At 38.4% G+C, this 18,563-nt stretch overlaps 1 protein-coding gene across 1 annotated transcript in view; it reads left to right on the top strand.

The window, feature by feature from the left end:
- Nucleotides 1-18,563, top strand: part of GRID1 (glutamate ionotropic receptor delta type subunit 1) — a 1,665,856-nt gene that overhangs the window by 1,370,451 nt on the left and 276,842 nt on the right. Inside the window, exons 9-11 of the mRNA XM_040434606.1 lie at nt 8,603-8,704; nt 13,226-13,423; nt 15,508-15,832. Coding sequence (XP_040290540.1) covers nt 8,603-8,704; nt 13,226-13,423; nt 15,508-15,832 — 625 coding nt within the window. The remainder of the gene's footprint in view (nt 1-8,602; nt 8,705-13,225; nt 13,424-15,507; nt 15,833-18,563) is intronic.

The raw sequence follows: 18,563 nt of genomic DNA on the forward strand, positions 1-18,563 counted from the left end.
GAGTTACCCGAGCAAAGTTTAATTGCCCCTTCAAGCTCCTGAATTGAGAAATCAGCCTCAAGTACCCTCTTTTGAGCCGAGGTAATAGTAGGGAAAATAATGCCGTCAAGATAGACATCCATCATTTCATCCGTAATCCTACAATCAGCTCTATAAAGTTCTGAAAAGTAGTCCAAGAAAACTTTCTCTATAGAATTTTGTCCAACAACTATCCAAATAATAGCATTCTTAATACAGAATGCATAGTAAAATAGGGCTGGAGGGGTTAAAAAAAAAATAATAATAATATAACTCACCTTTATCCACTTTTTCCCTGAACGCATCCGGCCCCAATCCGCAACGCCCGCGTGAAAGGGGCCTAACTGTTTTGCTACTAGAAAGGACTAGCTATGCATGTTGCTGCACTGCACAGTGATGTACACCAGGATAAATTCTCCCTAAAGTTTAACTGCAGGCCAGGATAGAACCGATTTAATGTGGTTTGTGACAAATTAATTTGGATTGAAGAATCAACAGAATCTAATTTTTTAAAACTTTGCTCAGCTCTAATTATCACAATGCAAGTTGATAGATAAAAATAATGGAGTAGATCAAAGATTAACATAAAGACAGAGGGGGTTATTTATCAAACTGGTGTAAAGTAGAACTGGCATAGTTGCCCATAGCAACCAATCAGATTCCTCCTTTCATTTTTTTAAAGGAGCTGTCCAAAATGAAAGGTGGAATCTGATTGGTTTCTATAGGCAACTAAGTCAGTTCTACTTTACACCAATTTGATAAATTATCCCAGAGTTTGTAATGTGAAACTGTTTTTCAAAAATGTTTGGAATCGCTCTGTTTATCTTTTGTAAAACTCTACCCAAATGAATCTGAAGAAATTCGGAATCCACAGATTATTATTTTTTTAAATTGGGGTTTAATTTTGATTAGAATTAATCAAATTGCTCATGTCTAAGTAGGAATTGTTTACTTTTTTTTCTTGGTTCTGTTTGTCCTTTATACTATATAAAAAAATTAAAAAAAAGAGTTTAAATCAAGTAAATTGGAAAGTTACTTCCCTGCTTAAGTATGTTTATAAAGTCAAGACTTTAGGATTCAATAACTTTAACTCCATAGAAGTAATTTTGACATAAAAATGTTTTCTGAAATGATATGTGAATGCATTTTATAGCTGTTCAGGCATTAAGCTGTTTGATATGAAGAGACTGAGAAGCCTCAAAACCCATATCTCTCTTTGATCGTGCTGAAACTGAGTTGAAAATACCTGGTTGTAACAAAGTGTGTGATCTTTAGATTGCTTATCAAAGTATGGCAACACACTATGGTTACTAGTGCTGGAAATGAATTATTTGAGAAGTAATTCACAAAAGAAACCAACAGTCAAAAGATAACCTATACAGCCAAATCACATCCTGGCAAACAATTGCTAGCCTAAGCTTTCCACACTTATGCAGAAAAAGAGTGATCTGGAACAATGGGATTTAGATGAGGGCTTTCAAGTAAAGTATTTTATTATTTCCTATCTCACTTTCTCTCTTCACTTGTTAGGTGCTTTTATTTTTGATCCATGGAGGATATTACCATCTCTGCAGTGAAAGGCACACTGTGAATTTACGGTTGAATTGAAATATAGAAAACCAGACAATTATCTTGACATTTTTGTTTCCTCTTTGAAGGACTGTTTTGGTCAGCATTGCTTGTCTTTATGCAAGAAATGGGGGTTTATAACATATTCTGTTTGCAGTTCAGATTTAGTATTTTCTAATCATAAAAGATATGACAACTATATCATTTCTATCGCAGGCTTTTCTCAAAAATAAAATAGGGATCATGTCATGATTTACCGGTACTATTTGCTTCAGTTGGCATTTAAATGGCAGAAAGAAATAAAGAACATGTGTCATTGTAGTAATAATAATAGTAGTAATCCTCTCATACGTAAAATGGTATAAAATAACTAAAAATGGAGTAGCTCTCCACACCTAAATCCACAAAGTAATATATTGGGATATATATATATATATATATATATATATACACATACATACATACATAGTCTATACACCCTCAAATTAAAGCTGACAGTCTGCATTTAAAGCACATCTTGTTTGTTTAATTTCAAATCCATTGTGGTGGTGTATAGAGCCAAAAATGTTAGAATCGTGTAGATGCCCCAATATTTATGGATCTGACTGTATATATATATATATATAATATTATATTTATAAATATATTATATATATATATATATATATATATATATATATATATATATATATAGTACAGGCCAAAAGTTTGGACACACCTTCTCATTCAAAGAGTTTTCTTTATTTTCATGACTATGAAAATTGTAGATTCACACTGAAGGCATCAAAACTATGAATTAACACATGTGGAATTATATACATAACAAACAAGTGTGAAACAACTGAAAATATGTCATATTCTAGGTTCTTCAAAGTAGCCACCTTTTGCTTTGATTACTGCTTTGCACACTCTTGGCATTCTCTTGATGAGCTTCAAGAGGTAGTCCCCTGAAATGGTTTTTACTTCACAGGTGTGCCCTGTCAGGTGTAATAAGTGGGATTTCTTGCCTTATAAATGGGGTTGGGACCATCAGTTGCATTGAGGGGAAGTCAGGTGGATACACAGCTGATAGTCCTACTGAATAGACTGTTAGAATTTGTATTATGACAAGAAAAAAGCAGCTAAGTAAAGAAAAACTAGTGGCCATCATTACTTTAAGAAATGAAGGTCAGTCAGTCAGCCGAAAAATTGGGAAAACTTTGAAAGTAAGGGCTATTTGACCACGAAGGAGAGTGATGGGGTGCTGCGCCAGATGACCTGGCCTCCACAGTCACCGGACCTGAACCCAATCGACATGGTTTGGGGTGAGCTGGACCGCAGAGTGAAGGCAAAAGGGGCAACAAGTGCTAAGCATCTCTGGGAACTCCTTCAAGACTGTTGGAAGACCATTTCAGGGGACTACCTCTTGAAACATATTTTCAGTTGTTTCACACTTGTTTGTTATATATACAGTATAATTCAACATGTGTTAATTTATAATTTTGATGCCTTCATAGTCATGAAAATAAAGAAAACTCTTTGAATGAGAAGGTGTGTCCAAACTTTTGGTCTGTACTGTATATATATATTATAAAATATATTTGTATTTAATGTCATCTTCATATTGTTTCTTCAGTAATCAGTACAAAGATTTTTCCACACATAGTGGAGGTGGAATTTATTAAGCCCTGCTGTTCAGTATAGGACTTTGTGGGCTTACTTGAGCAAAGTTTTTGTGACATTTAGCATTTTTACACCACTCCAGTTTTGAATAGTAGATGGAAAATTGAACGCTGTTAGCCCATTAAAGTGAATTAATATACACGTTTAAAAAGTTGGAATCTTATAAGTAGAGTGGTGGTGCTGAAAATGTAGTAACTTCTCAAGACATAAGTGTTAGACATAAAGATGCACCAAATTTATCAATTTTACTTAGTGATATTTGATTAAAAAAAGTGTAAGCAAATTACTGCAACACAGACTCCTCCAAAACATGGGACAATTATTGTTACATCATTGCATTCCTGAAATTATTTTTTATAAGTTAGTACTCATACATACACTCACCTAAATAATTATTAGGAACACCATACTCATACGGTGTTGGACTCCCTTTTGGCTTCAGAACTGCCTTAATGTTACGTGGCATTGATTCAACAAGGTGCTGATAGCATTCTTTAGAAATGTTGGCCCATATTGATAGGATAGCATCTTGCAGTTGATGGAGATTTGAGGGATGCACATCCAGGGCACAAAGCTCCCGTTCCACTACATCCCAAAGATGCTCTATTGGGTTGAGATATGGTGACTGTGGGGGCCATTTTAGTACAGTGAACTCATTGTCATGTTCAAGAAACCAATTTGAAATGATTCGAGCTTTGTGACATGGTGCATTATCCTGCTGGAAGTAGCCATCAGAGGATGGATACATGTTCTCATTCTGTTTATGCCAATTTTGGACATTTGAATGTCTCAACAGAAATCGAGACTCATCAGACCAGGCAACATTTTTCAAGTCTTCAACAGTCCAATTTTGGTGAGCTTGTGCAAATTGTAGCCTCTTTTTCCTATTTGTAGTGGAGATGAGTGGTACCCGGTGGGGTCTTCTGCTGTTGTAGCCCATCCGCCTCAAGGTTGTGCGTGTTGTGGCTTCACAAATGCTTTGTTGCATACCTCGGTTGTAACGAGTGGTTATTTCAGTCAATGTTGCTCTATCAGCTTGAATCAGTCGGCCCATTCTCCTCTGACCTCTAGCATCCACAAGACATTTTCGCCCACACGACTGCCGCATACTGGATGTTTTTCCCTTTTCACACCATTCTTTGTAAACCCTAGAAATGGTTGTGCGTGAAAATCCCAGTAACTGAGCAGATTGTGAAATACTCAGACCGGCCCGTCTGGCAGCAACAACCATGCCACGCTCAAAATTGCTTAAATCACCTTTCTTTCCCATTCTGACATTCAGTTTGGAGTTCAGGAGATTGTCTTGACCAGGACCACCCCCCTAAATGCATTGAAGCAACTGCCATGTGATTGGTTGACTAGATAATTGCAATAATGAGAAATAGAACAGGTGTTCCTAATAATTCTTTAGGTGAGTGTATAACTGTATTATTGATTTGTGTTTTGTAATAAGGTGCCCATAACTTGATTTGGAACCATATTGTGGTTTCATATGCTCATACAAAGGTTGTTTTTCTATTGGAGTCTGAAAAAAAACCATTACACACTGTTTTATGTATGTATTCTTGCCTAGAAGCATTGCTTCTATGGTAGAATATGGTGTTTCACAAAGGCATATTTTGGGGGGAAATATACTAATCCTGTCTGACATTGTCTAGAGTGTAAGTTTAGGTGGTAATGTATCAAATGTGTTGCACATAAAAAGTCGAATATTTTTACCTGTTTGTCAGTGAGTAGGCGTTTTTAACACATTTATGAAGTATTCACAACATTTTTCACATGGTTTGAGCCATGGCTTTACTAAGATATATGTATGTATGTATGTATATATATATATATATATATATATATATATATATTATATATACAGTACAGACCAAAAGTTTGGACACACCTTCTCATTCAAAGAGTTTTCTTTATTTTCATGACTATGAAAATTGTAGATTCACACTGAAGGCATCAAAACTATGAATTAACACATGTGGAATTATATACATAACAAACAAGTGTGAAACAACTGATATGTCATATTCTAGGAATATGTAGAGAGAATCTCTAAATCGCACATCCTCATACCTATGCTTCTGATATACAACTGTTTTCAATTATCAGCATTTCTTATGATAAAACATGGCTATACAGCGATGCTATCAATAATTTGCTGTGCACTATAAAGAGACAATTAGTATACAGTTTGATCAAAGCGCATAGGCCCACTTACCGCGACAAGGTTGCCTCTTGTTTAAGTGGGAACCTACTCTAACCATGGCGCAGAGCCGTGCGGCGACCACCACGCCTCCACACCGCTCCAGCAGGCAATGGGATCCAGCAGCCGCACAGCAGCCCCACTGTACAGTGAGGCCACATGGGCCCCGAGTCCCATCACTCCACCAGCACGGCACAGAAGCACAGACGGCCGCCGTCCAGCGCCGCATGTGGACTGGTGCAAATGGCTCACCTGTTCACAGCCTCTCAGGAACTCCAACTGAGATGTGGTAGGAATTTATAGACCCTTTGCAGACTTCTGCTGATTAAAAAGCACCTGAGCCACATGGGGGGGAGTGCTGATTCAGGGGAGGGGGGAAAAGAAGTTTATAGCATAAATTGTATGAATATGTAGAGAGAATCTCTAAATCGCACATCCTCATACCTATGCTTCTGATATACAACTGTTTTCAATTATCAGCATTTCTTATGATAAAACATGGCTATACAGCGATGCTATCAATCATTTGCTGTGCACTATAAAGAGACAATTAGTATACAGTTTGATCAAACCTACGGAAACCTTGTCGCGGTAAGTGGGCCTATGCTCTTTGATCAAACTGTATACTAATTGCCTCCTAATAGTGCACAGCAAATTATTGATATAACCGCTGTATAGCCATGTTTTATCATAAGAAATGCTGTTTATTACATACAGTAGTCAATAGTATAGGAATGAGGAGGTGCGATTTAGTTTCACTCTACAAACCATGTCATATTCTAGGTTCTTCAAAGTAGCCACCTTTTGCTTTGATTACTGCTTTGCACACTCTTGGCATTCTCTTGATGAGCTTCAAGAGGTAGTCCCCTGAAATGGTTTTCACTTCACAGGTGTGCCCTGTCAGGTTTAATAAGTGGAATTTCTTGCCTTATAAATGGGGTTGGGACCATCAGTCGCATTGAGGAGAAGTCAGGTGGATACACAGCTGATAGTCCTACTGAATAGACTGTTAGAATTTGTATTATGGCAAGAAAATAGCAGCTAAGTAAAGAAAAACTAGTGGCCATCATTACTTTAAGAAATGAAGGTCAGTCAGTCAGCCGAAAAATTGGGAAAACTTTGAAAGTAAAGGCTATTTGACCATGAAGGAGAGTGATGGGGTGCTGCGCCAGATGACCTGGCCTCCACAGTCACCGGACCTGAACCCAATCGAGATGGTTTGGGGTGAGCTGGACTGCAGAGTGAAGGCAAAAGGGCCAACAAGTGCTAAGCATCTCTGGGAACTCCTTCAAGACTGTTGGAAGACCATTTCAGGGGACTACCTCTTGAAGCTCATCAAGAGAATGCCAAGAGTGTGCAAAGCAGTAATCAAAGCAAAAGGTGGCTACTTTGAAGAACCTAGAATATGACATTTTCAGTTGTTTCACACTTGTTTGGTATGTATATAATTCCACATGTGTTAATTCATAGTTTTGATGCCTTCATAGTCATGAAAATAAAGAAAACTCTTTGAATGAGAAGGTGTGTCCAAACTTTGGTCTGTACTGTATATATATATATATATATATATATATATATATATATATAATCATTGTACTTTTTGCAAAATAAAAAAGTCACAAAAAGTGTACAAACTGAAGGAACCATTGCAATAAATAATAATAGACTTTAGACAGAGAAATCACTATGTAATCCATGTGACACATTTAACAAATGGCATGCAACATATTGTAAATTCGTACCAAAAATTGTCAAGTCAAGCAGACACTCCCAAAAAGCAGTGGAAAAAGTTACATCTTGATACATTATCTCCTTAGGCAGGCAGTCTAAATATGCTCCAAATTAATCACAGTTCACAGTGGCCAATTCTGAATGATAATTTTGGTGCACTTTTAGACTATGTAGCATAAATTTATACCACCTGGCTTTCATTGCACAACATTTTCTGCCAAAATTTTGTTGCATATTGTCACATGGTGAATCATACTTTTTTACCACTTAGTGAATAGACAAAAAAGGTGTCTAAAACAGTTAATAAAGGTGGTGCAAAATATGTACACTATTTTTTTTTTGGTACAATTTATGCTATAATTCTAGCACATTTTTATTAGTATGGATTCTGTCAAGAGAAGTGTTGTATATTATTCTATTACTATTTTCAAGGAGTATTTCAGTTTCTTCTCTTTTTTTGTTCTATAATGAAAAGCTATACAGTTTTCCAATATAATAACTAAGTAAATTCCTTACAGATTTTAAAATCTTTGCTTGGAGTCACTCAGTGGGAGACTTTGGGACAAAACAGAAGTGTTGTATCTTTGTTAACAGAAATGATACCTTATTATGTGTGGTTGGTCACCAATAATTCTGTCCTCGTTCGTAGATAATAGCCTAATCTACTATTTAATGTATGCATTATCAAAATCTCTTGTATTGTGAATGAATTTTCACAACTCATATTGCTCAAAGACAGTAGATGACCTGGCCTGTTTATGGCAACTATGGTGGCTGATAAGGGACTCATAACTATTATTGCTGAAGAGTCCAGACAAATCTCAATCAACCAGTTATTTAAGCATATACGTTAAAACACGCAGTCACAAGGTCCTATCAATGTACATGATCCATTTCCCTTTCAGTTAAATAGGTACAGTGTAATGGATATACACACACAGTGTAATGTATATAAATATATTAAGAGGTGCATGCCTCTTGATACATTTGTTGCACCTTCTGTTGTCCATGCTTGCTGAAGTATATTTCTGATGTAATGTGAGCCAGTTTTCCTATAAGAAGACCAATCACAGACATACTCCTTAAACATCTGAGAGAAACAACCTCTTTATTGATACAGTGTGTGCCAATGTAATACAAAACAAATCTGTAGATCAGCCATATAAGTTGAGATAATGGTGAAGAGCAGGGTCCATGAACAGACCTCTAGAATAAGTATTTTATTATGTCCTTTTGACATGTGAGTCTCATTGAGCAGACCTCCATGAATAACTTGTCTTTAAAAACTGTTAAGGGAAAATCCTTTTATTATTTATTACAAAATAAAATAAAAAATGTTTCTTTGAAAGGTGTATCATCTAATATTTGTATACATTTTTTGTCACAATATTTTAAAATGTCTCTTAATCGTTTTAGCTGGCAACTTGGGATTCCTTACGAGGCCTTAATGGAAGCTTGCAAGAAAAACGACTTGATAATGACCTACAAGGATTAACGATGAAAGTCGTGACTATATTGGTATGCTTTTGAAAATTTTTAAATATCTCAATGTGCTTATGCATGTAATAAAAAAAAAATACTTAAGTGTAATATTAAGTTTATAAAAAGTTATAAATTAACTATGGGTTTATGCTGTAACTTTGTATTTTAGATAGGTAGTTTATTTTCATAGTAATTTCATAGTAATATTTCTGTATTTAAAGAAATCAGATGCTTATGTCACCTCAGTAAACAATGACTTAACAGATTGTACATATAATTTATACATCCTATATCCAATGAAATATTTTAAAGTTGTCATTAACACACACACACACACACTTTAAAGGTGGTGAAGAAGCTCAATTGACAGTGGAATTGTATTTTTATACTATTATGTTTGTACTGTATGCACCTTTCAATGTTTGTTTTATAGTAACCTATGGGGGTAGTCGGCACGGTCAGTCTCACTAAATAAATCAGCCATGCTCAGTCAATGTGATGCTGGGGAAAAGCTGCCAACAGATGACATTATTAACCCCTTCCCAACCACAACTACTAATATGGAGCTGGCTGGTCCTTTAAAGATGGTGCCAACTCCTGAGCAGAGTGGGCGCAATAGCCATGGGGTGCCTGCTGTTTCCTATAGCAGACACCTGTGGCTCATGTCCGCGACCCGCAATAATGCTGGTCATGGACAATTAACACTTCAGAAGCCATGATCAATCCTGACCACAGCAACTGAGCACGTGCGAATCCAGAAGCGTGCACTTCTGGGTATGCTCTGGCACCCTCCGGCGGCATTTAGAGAAGCCAGAGTTTGTATGTAACAGCCCCTGTCATAGAAAATGACAGGAGGCTTCTGCATAGTGTTTCCTATTGAGCCCTTATGGCACCTTTCACATGGGCGAGATTTCCGCGCAGGTGCAATGCATGACGTGAACGCATTGCACCCGCACTGAATCCTGACCCATTCATTTCAATGGGGCTGTGTACATGAGCAATGTTTGTCACGCATCACTTGTGTGTTGCGTGAAAATCACAGCATGTTCTACAGTATATTATGTGTTTTACACGCAATGCAGGCCCCATAAAAGTGAATGGGGCTGCGTGAAAATCACATTGCATCTGCAAGCAAGTGCGGATGCAATGCAATTTTTTAAGGAAGGAGATGATGTTAATAAATAGGGATGAGCCCCGGGACCCCTTTAAAGTCCATTTACTGTATTATTTTCCATTATAACATGGTTATAATGGAAAATGATAGCATTCTTTAATACAGAATGCTAAGTAAAATGTCCATTTTGGGTTAAAAAATAATAAAAAAATTACTCACCTCATCCACTTGATCGCGCAGCCGTTATTGTCTTCTTTCTTCTTGTTGCAGGACCTGCAAAAGTACCTGCGCTGATGTCATCGCGCTCAGGTGACGTCAGCGCAAGTACTGCTGAATGAAGATAGAAGAACCTTCTATTTGCTTCCCATTACATCATATGCAATATCAAATGGTGGCATTAGAAAGTACAACTTATTCCACAAAACACAAGCCCTCATATAGCTATTTGAATGGAAAAATAAAAAAAAGTTATAGCCCTGGGAAGGCAGGGAGCGTAAAACTAAAAAAACTTCCGGGAGAAATGGTTAAATAAACATCTAGCTTTAAAGTGGTTATCCAAGGTAATTTAAAATCCCTACAGTCCCTGGAAAAAAAATAAAAATTATATACTCGTTAGTACACCTGTTTCTCCAGCGTTGTTCTCTGAGGCGCTGGTCTGGTACTCTTAGGGCTCTTTCACACGGGCGTTCCGGATTTTCTCCGGATGTATCGCGTGTGAATTGCGGGAAAACCACGCGAGTAGGCACGCAATTACAGTCAGTTTTGACTGCGATTGCGTTCAAATGTGCATTTTTTTCCGCGCGAGTGCAATGAGTTTTGCACGCGCGTGAGAAAAAACTGAATGTGGTACCAGACCCGAACCCAGACTTCTTTACTGAAGTTCGGGTTTGGGTTAGGTGTTCTATTAATTTTATTATTTTCTCTTATAACATGGTTATAAAGGAAAATAAAGGACCTTTGATGATGTCAAAGTGGTGAGCGCTGTGACTTCAGCGCAGGTCCTGCTGAATGAAGATAGAAGATCCTTCTATCTTCATTCAGCAGGGCCTGCTCTGATGTGAGCTCGATTACGTCATCAAAGGTCCTTTTGCAGGTCCTGAAAGAAGAAGAAAGAAGACATGCCGGCTGTGCGAACAAGAGGATGAGGTGAGTTAATTTATTTAAAAAAAATTGAACCCCTGTTAAAATGTGTGATTTTTCCGCACGAGTGCAAAACATTTCAATGCGTTTTGCACGCGCGTGAGAAAAATCGGCATGTTTGGTACCCAAACCCGAACTTCTTCACAGAAGTTCGGGTTTGGGTTAGGTGTTGTGTAGATTGCTATTATTTTCCCTTATAACCATGTTATAAGGGAAAATAATACATTCTTAATACAGAATGCATATTACAATAGGGCTGGAGGGGTTAAAAAAATAAAAAAAATTTAACTCACCTTAATCCACTTGTTCGCACAGCCCGGCTTCTCTGCTGTCTTCATCTGTGAGCAAAAGGACCTGTGGCGACGTTAATGCGCTCATCACATGGTCCATCACATGATCCATCACCATCACATATTGTACTTCATGACAGTGGTAAAAAATTTTTTAAAAATATCATTTTGATTTATTTTAAAAAAAATACAAAATTTCCCAATTTTTTTTTTTAAAAATGAGAACATTTCCAAATTAAAATTTCTCTACTTATAAAAGATAGTAATAACTCCAAAAATAGTTATTACTTTACATTCCCCATATGTCTACTTCATATTTGGATCATTTATTGAATGCCATTTTTTTTTGGGGGGGGGGCATTAAAAGGCTTAGAAGTCTAGAAGCAAATCTTGAAATTTTTCCAAAAATTTCCAAAACCTACTTTTAAAGGACCAATTCAGGTCTGAAGTCACTTTGTGGTGCTTACATAATAGAAACCACATAAAAATTACCCCATTTTAGAAACGACACCCCTCAAAGTATTAAAAACAGATTTTACAAACTTTGTTAACTCTTTAGTTGTTCCACAAGAATTAATGGAAAATGGAGATGAAATTTCAGAATTTCACTTTTTTGGCAGATTTTACATTTTAATCCATATTTTTCCGCTAACAAAGCAAGGGTTAACAGTCAAACAAAACTCAATATTTATCACCCTGATTCTGTAGTTTACAAAAAACACCCCATATATGGTCGTAAACTGCTGTAGGGGCACACTGCATTGTTCAATTTTACATAATAAAGCATTTAAAAAAAAAAAAAGATTTTTTAGTGTCTCCATAATCTGAAAGCCATAGTTTTATTTTTATTTTTTGGGCGATTGTCTTAGGTAAGGTCTTATTTTCTGCGGAATGAGATGAAGGTTGGGTATGATTTTGGGGTGCGTATGACTTTTTCATCGTTTGCTATTACACGTTTTGTGATGTAAGGTGACAAAAATGGCTTTTTGACACCGTTTTTATTTTTATTCTCTTACGGGGGGGGGGGGGCTTAGGTCATGTGATATTTTCAAAGAGGTCATTACAGATGTGGCAATACCTATTATGTCTACTTTTTTTTATTTAAGTTTCACACAATAATATTATTTTTTAAGTAGGACAAGGATTTTCAGCCAATGCACTCTTGTGAAAGCACATCTGTATTCATGGTGCATACTGACGGCAGTGTTCCCTTATGAGAAGAATTGGGAGAACCAACCACTTTTGATACTTTCTATACCATGGATCAGCAACCTCCGCCACTCCAGCTATGGTGAAACTACAAGTACCAGCATGCATACTGCATACCTACTTGACTGTTCTCAGAACTCCCATACAAGTGAAGGGAGCATTCTGGTTTCATAACAGCTGGAGTGCCAAAGGTTACTGACCCTTGTTCTAGGCTATCTTCCATTCCAATAAAATGTAGCTATATCTAAATATCTATCTATATATACTGTATATACACATGAGCAATATAAACATATCTTTAGACGTCAACCTTTAGCATCTGCTTTTCTCATTAAGTTCCCAAAGATGAGCATATTGGAACAGCAGCAGACACCCTGAGAAATAGTATATTTTAGCACACACAATAATTGCACAAAAATTGTTTCACCCTTTCTACCTTTCTCACCGCTTACCACTGACAGGTTTATTATGAATCACAACATGAAATGGAGTAAATAATAATCACAATCTATGCCTGCTCATAGTAGGTATACATTTTTAATTGCGTCCTAAGGACAGCCCAAGATGTCCACAATTACATTTTCAGAATTGTCTACCTACTAGTACATTTATTCCATTTTGCTCTGTGACTAAAAATAATCTATGCTAACAAAGATAAAATGGATTTGTGGAGAAAACGAGTGTGGTTTATTAATCAAATATGGAATATATGAATAATATATGCATGCTACTTTTGAATGAGGAAACATACCCTTGACAGTAGTGTTGGGATTGATTAACTGTTCATTATTTATATTTTCTTAGGAGGAACCTTTTGTAATGGTTGCAGAGAATATACTTGGTCAACCAAAAAAATATAAAGGTTTTTCAATAGATGTCCTGGATGCATTATCTCAAAATCTTGGTTTTAAATATGAAATCTACCAAGTCCCTGATGGAAAATATGGACATTCCCTTTCCAATGGCTCCTGGAATGGTATGATAGGAGAACTCATTAATAAGGTAAACATAATTTAGTCCTCTATTAATAGTTTTGAGATTGGACACACTTTTTATTATACAAATTAAAATTACAAAGGGGGTGCAAATTAATTCCCTGATAAGGTGCCAAACGTTGGGCTCTGTTCATTCTTATAAGCTCTAAGAGTCAAATATAATGAGCCTGAAGTATTAAAGGGGCTTTCCAGGACCAGTGAAAGATGCCTGCTTTCTTCCAAAACTGGTTGGGTGTGGCATTACAGATAATCCCCATTCACTTCATTGGAGTTCAGCTAAAACCCATGGAGCTGTTTTTGGAATAAAGCAGCCATTTTTTGTTATAATCCTAGACAGCCCCTTTAACATTAAACAAAATTAGAAATGATCACAGACTTGAAGTTGATATTACACTTAAATGCCTTCAACACACTTATATTCCAAAATGAGTCACAAGTCTTTTTTTTTAAGAAGCACTACCACAAGCTAGAAAGAGACATGATGTAACATGTAGTGAAGGTAGCTTCTAACCAGTGACTGCATATTTGATTTGTCCTCTCCCTTCTGATACTCAGCTGTATCATGTGAACCAGCACTCCAGCATCCCCAACTGACACAAGGCAAGAAGTCAATTACTTCTCTATTTATTCCTAGGAGACTGACATTGAGGCTCCCATAGTAAAGCATAGAGAAACTGACTTCCTGTCCACTCATAAGATGCTGTTTTATTTGGAAAGTCTGATCGCTAGTCACATGACACAGCTGAGAATCAGAAGGGAGGGGATAACTCACCAATACAGACGCTGGTAAGAAGATTACCTTCACTACAGTTTATATGATGTACCCGGGCAACCCCTTTAAGATTTGTTTGTTGTCAGGGAAAGGAGATGAAAACATTATAGCAAGTTTTTATCTGCACAGTGTGTTAGTTTTATATGTATCAGATTTAAACAGGAACATGCTCATTCACTGACAACAAGCATAACTCTGAAAATTGTGGCTCATTGGAAACAAGTTGTGTTAAACATGAGTTAGGGTACTTTGACACTCGCGTTGTTGGATTCCGGGAGGCAGTTCCGGATCCGGTATTTATCTTTTTCACATTTTTAAAAGGTCTGCACATGCGCAGACTGCAAAACTGGATCAGTTTTTCCGGAACACTTGGGGCCGGATCTGGCATTAAAGGGTTTCTGTCACCTGAAAAATGGGTATTAAGCTTTTATAAAAAGCTAATGAATCTCTAGGAGCAGGGGGGGGGGCATTGCACCTGCTCCTAGAGGCTCAGTTTGCCCACCTTTTTTCACGCCCTTATTCTCTTGATTGACAGGGCCAGGGCAGCAGTGTTCTCCCACCGGCCGTGTCTGCAGTGGAAATCTTGCGCCGTTCAGTATTTGGCGCAGGCGCAGTGAGGGAGGAACGTTTGGCAGCTGCTTGGCTTCCTCACTGCTCCTAGAGGCTTATTAGCATATTATACAAGTTCATTTTTCTCAATAAAGGCTTTAGGCAGTGACATGGCACTAATATAGTTATGTTCAGCTGACATTAGCTAATGTCAGCCAGCTTAATACCCATTTTTCAGGTGACAAAAACCCTTTAATGTGCATTTCAATGGAAAATAATACCAGCAAGTGTTCCGGTATTTTGGACGGAGAAAATACCGCAGCATGATGCGGTATTTTCTCCGTCCAAAAACCGTACAGTGACTGAACTAAAGACATCCTGATGCATCCTGAATGGATTGCTCTCCATTCAGAATGCATTAGGATAAAACTTGAGCCCCTAGGACGGAACTCAATACCGGAAAAGTTTAATGCAAGTGTGAAAGTACCCTTAATCAGTGATTTATCATACATAACCATAAAACCTACAATTCACTTCATTTTTGTAATGTCTTTCATTTTGATAGTTTTCTCCATAATATATATTTTTTTATACTATAAGATTACATTTCAATCAGTATTAATTTACTTTATCCAAGAGAAACATGTAGATTTATAGATACATTAATTGGTTTTCTTTCATTAGAGTATAAATGAATCCCCTTCAGTTCAATGCATAGAACAGTGTGTCAGTGGGCTTATGTATTTTAATCAATGCAATTGTTTTTCTAGAGAGCAGACATTGCTGTGTCAGCAATCACAATAACACCAGAGCGGGAAAGCGTGGTGGATTTCAGCAAACGTTACCTGGATTACTCAGTAGGAATTCTCATCAAAAAACCTGAGGAAAGAATAAATATTTTTTCACTCTTTGCACCATTTGATTTTGCGGTCTGGGCTTGCATTGCTGCAGTTATACCAGTAGTTGGCGTGCTGATATTTGTCTTGAACCGCATCCAAGCAGTTAGAGCTCAGAGTGCCTCGCAAGCAAGTGCATCCACTTCATCTACACTGCATAGTGCCATATGGATTGTATATGGAGCCTTTGTTCAGCAAGGTGAGTTCAGAATAACGTTCTATAATCTTATTGTAGTCAGAACACTTCATTAAGGAGACCCTAAGAAGAGAATGGAGGAAGATTACTTTAAAGGCCAAGCAAGCCTCCTTTGCTCTTTCTAAAACTCCTATAGACTTCAGCAAAAAAAAGCTACAACATCTCTCCTGGCAGAATGGTTAGAAACGTTCTTTTTGTTCAATAGGTTCGAGTTCCTAGAAGTGTAACTCCCCATTTATCAGGAAACTATTGCATATGTTTTAATACAGTATATAATACGTATCTCAGCTTACATTATATACAGTTGCAAGAAAAAGTATGTGAACCCTTTGGAATGATATGGATTTCTGCACAAATTGGTCATAAAATGTGATTTGATCTTCACAACAATAGACAATCACAGTCTGCTTAAACTAATAACACAAAAATAATTAAATGTTACCATGTTTGTATTGAACACACCATGTAAACATTCACAGTGCAGGTGGAAAAAGTATGTGAACCCCTAGACTAATGACACCTCCAAGAGCTAATTGGAGTGAGGTGTCAGCCAACTGGAGTCCAATCAATGAGATGAGATTGGAGGAGTTGGTTACAGCTGCCCTGCCCTTAAAAAACACACAACAGTTCTGGGTTTGCTTCTCACAAGAAGCATTGCCTGATGTGAATGATGCCTCACACAAAAGAGCTCTCAGAAGACCTACAATTAAGAATTGTTGACTTGTATAAAGCTGGAAAGGGTTATAAAAGTATCTCCAAAAGCCTTGCTGTTTATCAGTCCACGGTAAGACAAATTGTCTATAAATGGAGAAAGTTCAGCACTGCTGCTACTGTCCCTAGGAATGGTCGTCCTGTAAAGATGACTGCAAGAGCACAGCGCAGACTGCTCAATGAGGTGAAGAAGAATCCTAGAGTGTCATCTAAAGACTTACAAAATCTCTGGCATATGCTAATATCCCTGTTAGCGAATCTACGATATGTAAAACACTAAACAAGAATAGATTTCATGGGAGGATACCACAGAGGAAGCTACTGCTGTCCAAAAAAAACATTGCTGCACTTTTACAGTTTGCACAAGAGCACCTGGATGTTCCACAGCAGTACTGGCAAAATATTCTGTGGACAGATGAAACCAAAGTTGAGTTGTTTGGAAGAAGCACACAACACTATATGTGGAGAAAAAGAGGCACAGCACACCAACATCAAAACCTCATCCCTGAGAGGGGCGTGGCCAAGCAGCCGAGTGAGATGGCAGCCTGAGACTGAGCTCCTGCTCCACCGAAGCGTTTCAGACCTGCTAAACCCCACCAATAATCACCCAATCAGTATCGATTCACTCCCAGACGCTTACCCTAAGCCTCCATGATGACAAGAGGCAGGAAAAGTGTGAAGCAGCAAGGAAAACTCGACTTTTTCTTTGCACATGAAAAAATTAAAGATGGCGCCGGTGGCGACGGCGCATGGAGCACGCCTGGCTCCAGCCCTGGATCATCAACGGGCCCGCGCTCACCTGCTTACATCCTGCAGACTGAGTATCCCTCCGGATCCTCCCCAGTGGAGTCTCTCCCTGCAGCAACATCACCTGGATCTCACCAGCGGACGGAGGAGACACTTCCCGCGCGCCCTGGAAACACAACTGCACAAGCATCACCGACAGCCAGTCCGGATAAACAAAGGCCGAGACACCATGGTCCCCGTGACTCCGGTGAGTGCGCATCCTCCCCCAAGGGCCAGCCAGACATGCCCTCTATACATAAAGCGCTCCAGGGCCTGCAAACAACAGACCAACCAGCTTCAGGAACCTTAATAAAGGACATGCTGCTGGCGTTTCACCACTCCATAACAGCACAAATATCACGGTCGATTGTACCGATTCAGACCACTGTCAAGGAGCTGGGGGACAAAATGGAGCATGTAGAAACAAAAATGGGAGAATTCGCTTCCTCCCATAACACTCTGATAGACTCCCATGAACTCCTTTCTATTGAGGTCACTCAGCTTAAGGCGAAGATTGCAGACATGGAGGACCGTTCCCGCCGGAACAACCTTAAGTTGCGGGGGGTCCCAGAAGAGATTACTGCACCTGAGCTGACAGCATATATTCAGAAATTGATAAAAATGCTTTTACCCAATTGTGCAGATCGAGACCTTATAATCGATAGGGCGCACAGAATTGTGAAGCCCAAACACCTGCCGGATGATATCCCAAGAGATGTACTGGCCAGGGTACACTTTTTCCACATCAAGGAACAAGTCCTCACAGCAGCGAGGAAATTGGAGGCCCTACCTACTCCATTTGCGGAGGTAAAGCTTTTTGTGGACCTCTCAGCGGCGACACTGCAACTCCGAAGGGCTTTAGCACCCATCACTACCACTCTGAGAGCACACTCCATTGCTTACAGATGGGGTTTCCCCGTCAAGCTCCTGATCCATAAGGACGGCTCCTTTGTGGTGATCCGGTCAGTGGCTGAAGGCAAAGCGACCATCGCATCTTGGAACATCACAGTGGAACCCTTTCAGGACTCTGATGCTCCTAGACGTCATCATTCACAGGGAGAATGGCAGCTGGTGGAAAATAGGAGAAGGAAGAAAACGCAATAAAGGGGTTGAATATGATATTACCTCTGTGGAGCAATAGTCTCAAGTTCTCCACTATGGCATTTGGCAGGACTCTTCCCCCTACTGATGCCGAGGTGCATATATGTGCCTTACATACTTTCCTTTCCCCATTTTG

Source organism: Bufo bufo, chromosome 6, assembly GCF_905171765.1.
Source record: "Bufo bufo chromosome 6, aBufBuf1.1, whole genome shotgun sequence".
Lineage (NCBI taxonomy): Eukaryota > Metazoa > Chordata > Amphibia > Anura > Bufonidae > Bufo > Bufo bufo.